The 6,399-nt window shown below is 37.0% G+C and overlaps 1 protein-coding gene across 3 annotated transcripts in view; it reads left to right on the forward strand.

Moving 5' to 3' along the window:
- PCCA (propionyl CoA carboxylase, alpha polypeptide) overlaps positions 1-6,399 on the forward strand; it is a 577,332-nt gene that overhangs the window by 383,299 nt on the left and 187,634 nt on the right. For all 3 annotated transcript variants that reach the window (XM_006879382.1, XM_006879384.1, XM_006879383.1), the window contains one exon: positions 525-627. In XM_006879382.1, the coding sequence (XP_006879444.1) occupies positions 525-627 (103 nt within the window). The remainder of the gene's footprint in view (positions 1-524; positions 628-6,399) is intronic.

Consider the following 6,399-nt stretch of genomic DNA (forward strand, 5'->3'; position numbering starts at 1 on the left):
ATATCTGCTTGGATGTCAGCTATGGGTCTCTTCAGGGTATATTCCCAGTAGTGGAATTGCTGGGTCAAATGGTATCTCTATTTGTAACTTTTTGAGAAAGCGCCATACTGCTTTCCACAGGGGTTGTACCATTTTACACTCCCACCAACAGTGAATCAGGGTTCCAGTTTCTCCACAACCTCGTTGCTCGTTGTATTGCAGTTGCAAAAAAATTAGTATTGTTGTGAGCTGTAACCTTATCTTGAATAGGAATCATTGTTGCTTCAGGGAAGGTTGATTTGTGGAAGGTTGTTAAAACTAAGTCTGATCTACTGAAGTTACCCAAGAATGACTTCCGTTCTCTTTGAAATATTTGCGTCCTCTGCCTTTCTAGTGTAAATCTGGAAAATCTTTTTTTCCAAATTGGAAAATTATAATTTTGTGGTCTTTGGCACTTTGCACACTTAAATTGATGCCAGAGGAAAAAAATCTCTTTGCTTAGAAAGAATAATGTAAGATTATTAACTCCTTTCTTTTTATTTCAGAATGCCAGTTATTAACCCACAAGTGGCTAACTGGGAACTCTCAATAAAATTGGACAATGAAATTCATACTGTCAGTGCATCAAACAGTGGATCAGTGTTCACTGTGAGTATTATGTCTTCTTTTTTATACTGTTGAAATTGTATGAAAGTGTACATTGTTGTTGATTGCCGTCAAGTCGAGCATGACTCATAGTGACTGTATGAACAAAAGGCCTGAAGTCTTTCTATAACTATTGTCATTTTTCAAAGTTCATAGAGTTTCCAGAGGCATGTTGTTTGAAATTATTCTTACTCTGTGACTCTCATTGTTTACTCTTGTACAGATGTGTATTTGTGTCATCTTCTTTGGGAAATGAAATATAAAAAGAACTTTTTATCATTGGCAATTTAGGGAATACACATCCAGTTCTAGTCCCATTCTAAACCCATTTCGTCTTTTCAGATTAATTTTCTTTTTGTGATATTGATACGACAATATACATATATCTGTTACAGGAATCTTACTAACTCACTGTTGTCTTTTTGAGAAAGAGCCATGGTAGTGTAGTGGGTTACATCTTCAGTTCCTACCAGAAAGGTTGGCGATTTTTAAGAATGGTGAGACATTCTGCTCCTGTTAAGATTTGCAACCTCCAAAACCTGTGGAGAAATGCCCTGAGTCTGAATTGACTCAAAGCCGTTGGGTTTCATTTTGGCAATCTTGATGAGAACAGACTCCTGTCGAGTGACTGGTGGGTTCAAAGTACTGACCTTGCAGGAAGTAGTCATATGCTTTTTTTTTTTAATAGTTGACTTTTAAAAAAATTTTATTTTATTCATTTTTTGTGTGTCCCATCAAATTGGGTCTCACTGGTATAGGAGGAGATTGCCCCTCCTTCTCCAGCAGATCATCTGGTGGATTTGAACCATGTGCCTTCAGGATTTCAGTGCAGCTTCTTGCAACTAGATCAGCAGAGCTCCCTAGTAGTCATATGCTTTTAATCACAGTGATACCAAGGTTCCTTGTTATAAGGAGCCACTTCTTTAATTAGATTTCAAAATAATTGATAATTTTAATAGGCAACTATACTTTTAGACAAGTAATCAAGCCTCCTGTAATGTTATCTTCAGATTCCATATTGAAAGATATTCTTGAGACTTCATTTACCTTATGGTTGTATCCTTTTAGTTTCTAAGCACTTAACCCCTTTGCATGCTATCCATGACACAACAGTTTTTGTTTGAACACTGGTCTATAGTGAATAATTTCACAATAAAATTTCAAAGTTAATGTTTTAATATGTTTAAAATTTGTAAAGATTGCCACAGAAATACCATAAAGCCTGTGGGCCTTTGCATTTTCATCATGACCCCAAGGAAACAGATAATATGATTAATGCCGTTAAAAATAGGATTTTGGTGATACAGTGGATTAATTATTGTGCTGTTAAAAGAAAGGTTGACAGTTGTAACTTACCAGATGTGTGTGTGATAGAAAGCTTTTGGGGTGCAGTCCCTAGGGAGCTGTGCTGCTAATCCAAGGGTGGGTACCTCTCTGGTAGTTCAAATCCACCAGTGGCTCTGCTGGAGAAGAGCAGCAGTCTCCTTCTGTGTGATTTACACCCTCGGAAAAACCTATTGAAGGATGTAGTGATTATGAGGTATATGGAAATTTCTTGATCTCAGGTAGAAAATACCACAGGTTAAGAATTAATGAGAATTTATTTTTAAGCAAGTCCTTTTTAAATGCCTGTTAGGGGCCAGCTGATACTTGGTGCTTTCACTGGGTAAGTTGGCTTTCTTATGTGGCAGTCCGAGTTACTTTTAACTCATGAAACAAGAAGTCATAATATTGTTATTATGTGCCATCAAGTTGACTACTATTTTTGAACAACATTTTGGAACCTTGTACCCTCCTCATAATCTCTGATGCATTTGAAGTCATTGTTACGGTCGTTATTTCAGTCTATCCTGTTGAAGGTTTTCCTCCACCTTTCCCAGAAGGATGTCCTTTTCCAAGGTGTGGCCCCTCCTCACAGTGTTCTCAGAGTATGAGATAAAGTTTCACCATCATTGCCTCTAAGAGCACCTGCACTTCTCCAACACTGACTTATTTGTTCTTTTGCCCATCCATGGGATATTCAATACTCTTCAACACCACAGTTGAAAGATACTACTTTTCTTTCCATCATTTATTATTCGTTATTCAACTTTCAGATGCATAGGAAGCAATTGAAAGTGCCTTGGTCCTTTAAATTCCATGTTCCAAAATTGCTAATGCATTGGTTACTGAAATACGTTTTGTAGAAATATTTTAAAATGAAAGCTGTGATAGAATTAAAAGTATTAATTTTATTATTAATTTGATATTTAATATTTATTCCATGTGATAGTTTTTTAAATACTTATGTAAGTGCACACTAACCATTAGTTAAATATAGGAGCAAATCATATGACTTAAACAGTAAAAAGCATAAATATTATAATGTGGCACTTTGCTCTGGGAACGATAAATTTACAAAAATACAAACTTTAGCATAATTTAAATGCTTTTGAGTCATCACCATTGAAATTTCATTTAATCTGCTGTTGCAATGTGTTAATTTTCTAAGCAGTGGCTTATTTAATAAGAAAAATGCCTAGCGTACTTGCTGTTGTGTTTTTTTTTTTTTTTGTCAATTGGAACCTACCCATAGCGGACCCTCTAACAGGTTTTCAGAGTCAGTTACTTGCACAGGAGGTGACTGCCCATCCTTCTCCCATGGGGCAGGTGGTGGATTTAATTCTGTGCCTTCAGGATTGAGAGAGTTATTATTTCTTTGTGCATGTTTCAGAGCTCATTTTGGAAAACTGGAGATTATTAATATGATGCAAGTGGTGACTTTGGAAATTTTTTGTATAGAAATACCTACCATTTCATTTTTCAGCTCTTAAGAAAAATAAGGCTTTTTAAAAAACACATTGGAATACATATTTTTAAAATTTTTATGAAAAATACCTTTCCTGCTTCAGAAACTGCCTTTTTCTATTTCTATGATTAGTATCAGTGGCCTAATGACAAATATATACTTCTGAGAATGTATCACTTTTTCTAAGCTTGTTTGGGTTGTGCTACTTTCATTTTCTATGAGACTTATGAAAACAAGTCCATGGAATAGGTTATAATAAATAAAGGTTCATTGGTAAGAAAGTTTCTGCAATATGACACCTTTGATCTTGCTTTAACTGAGGCGAAAGCTGTGATTATTGAGTTGGTTTTCTAGCTTGCCCAGGCCATATTGAGGAAAAACTAATTAGTCTACATTTGAACTAGGCCACCCAGAACCCATAGTAATGCTTCTGGTAAAGAGCCCTGTTGACGCAGAGCTTTAGTTCTCAACTGCTAACCTAAAGATCAGTGGTTTAAGCCTACAGGCTACTCCACAGGAGAAAAAAATTGACCGTCTCTTCCACAAAGATTACAGCCTTGGAAATCTTTAGGGAATTCAACTCCAAGGCAATTTTATAAAAATAATACTTCAGATAAAACAAATACTTTGACATTTTAAAAGCTATTTAAACATTTATATTGCAGAATATCTATCAAATAAGAGAAATGTAGCAAATGTCTAAATCTTCTTTGTTGCTGTTATTATTGTATACCTTCAAGTCAGAACTGACCCATAGCTAATCCTCCAGTTGATTTTCAGAGGCAATAAAGTACATAGGAGTTGATTGCCCAGCTTTCTTCTGTGAAGCAGCTGGTGGATTTGAACCATGTACCTTTGCATTGGCAGTGTGGCTCCTTACCACTAAGCCATCAGAGATCTGCCGATACTTAGTTATTTACACACACACACACACACACACACACACACACACATCTTCTGTGTAGGTCTGCCAATTGCTATTTTAATATTGTGTTGTTATGTACTGTTGAGTCAGAACTGACTTACAACACACTCTGGCAGGTTTTCAGTAATACATACACATGGTGATTTCCCATCTTTCTCATATGGAGTAATTTATGGATTCAGTAATGTACTTTGATGTTGTCAGTGCAACTCTTTACCCCAAAACTGCTACCAGAGCTCTGTCCTATTTCCAAGGGGGGTGGAATACAAATACATTTAAAGCCCGTAGTCACATCATCTTGTTCCTTTCTCTTCCTTGCTAGAGGTAATGGTTGTCATGAGGTGTTGTGTGTTGTTCTTGTACATATTGTTATACTGTCAGTGTACCAGTATGCCATGTTGTTGTCATTGTTGTTAAGTGCTTTTATGTTGAGTACGACTCAGAGACGCTATGAACAATTGATCTGAACACTGTCCTATGGCATATTGTCTTTGTAATCTTGGAAAACACTCTAGTCCATTGCTGCAGTCACCATGTCAACTCACCTGGTTAAAGCTATTTCTCTTTTTCATTGCTTCTCTATCTTCTTAAGCATGATGTCCCTCTGCAAAGAATAGCCTCTCATAACAGCATCCCAGAGTACGTTTGTCTTCAAAGAGCACTCTGACCGCACCTTCTCAAAGACTCTCTTATTTGATCTTTTGGCAGTCCTTGGGATCTTCAACACTGTTCTCTAACACCAGAGTTGTCACAATTGAAGTCAAAGACATCAATTTTTCTCTCATTCTTGGTCACTGTCCAGCTCTCCAGTACATAGCCAGTGATTCAGAAGACCATAGCCTGAATCAGGTGCACCTTAGTCCTCAAAATTACATCATTATTCCCCCATAATTTCAAGAGGTAACTGACTACAGATTTTCCCAGTGCAGTATGTCTCCTCATCTCTTGACTGCTGGTACCAAGTGTATTGTTTGTAGATCCAATAAGATGAAATTGCTGACACTCAAATCCTTTTTCTGTCCATCATGATGGTGCTTGTTGCTCCAATGGTAAGGATTTTTGTTTTCTTGACATTGAGATGCAATCCCTATTGAAGGCTGCAGTGTTTAACCTTTTACAGAAGTACTTCAAGTCCTCCTCACTTTCAGCAAGCAGGGTTCTGTCATCTGTATAACAAAGGTTATTAATGAGTCTTCCTCCAATTCTGATGCCACATTTTTCTTCATAGAGTCCAACTTCTTTAATAATTTTCTCTGCATATGCATTAGATAGGTATGGAGAAATTATATGGCCCTGACACACCTTTCCTAATTTTAAACCGTAGTGTGCCCTTGCTCTATTAGCACAACAGCCTGTAGGTGCAGGGCAAGTTTCACATGAGCACACTTTAGTGTTCTGGAATACCATTCTTCTCAAGGTTAGCCATAATTTGTTATGATTCACACAGTCCTATGGCTTTGCTTTCAGCCAGGCTACATCTGACATCAGCAATGATATCCTTGGTTCCTTGGCCTCTTCTGACTCCACATTGAAAGTCTGGTGGTTCTCTGTCTGTGTAATATTCTAGCCATTTTGAAATGATCCTCAGGAGTGTTTTGTTTGCATGTGATATTAATGATATCATTCAATACTTTCCACCTTCTGTTGGATCTCCTTTCCAGGAAACAGGAACAAATGTTGATTGTTTCCATTCAGTCAGCCAGGCAGCTGTCCTCCCCATTTTCTGGCATAGACTGGTGAGCACAACCAGGGCTACATCTATTAGTTGAAAAATGTCAGGAGGTACCTGGGGGCCTTATTTTTTGTCAGTGTTTTCAGGGCAGCTTTAATTTCTTTTTTCATTATCACTGGCTCTTTATCACATGGTACTTCTTGAAATAATTCAGTGGTGGTTAATTCTTTTTGGTACAGTAATTCTGTGTGTTACCGCAATCCTTTTTTTTGTATACTGTCTTCTTGTTGATGTTGTGTGCCATTGACACAGACTGACTTGTACCTGATCCAATGGGTTGAGACAATTTATGCACTTTTAAAATCTGTACAGTAAAAATCAATATTTTAA

This window comes from Elephantulus edwardii, unplaced genomic scaffold, assembly GCF_000299155.1.
Source record: "Elephantulus edwardii isolate Elephantulus edwardi_28Jun2011 unplaced genomic scaffold, EleEdw1.0 scaffold00003, whole genome shotgun sequence".
NCBI lineage: Eukaryota > Metazoa > Chordata > Mammalia > Macroscelidea > Macroscelididae > Elephantulus > Elephantulus edwardii.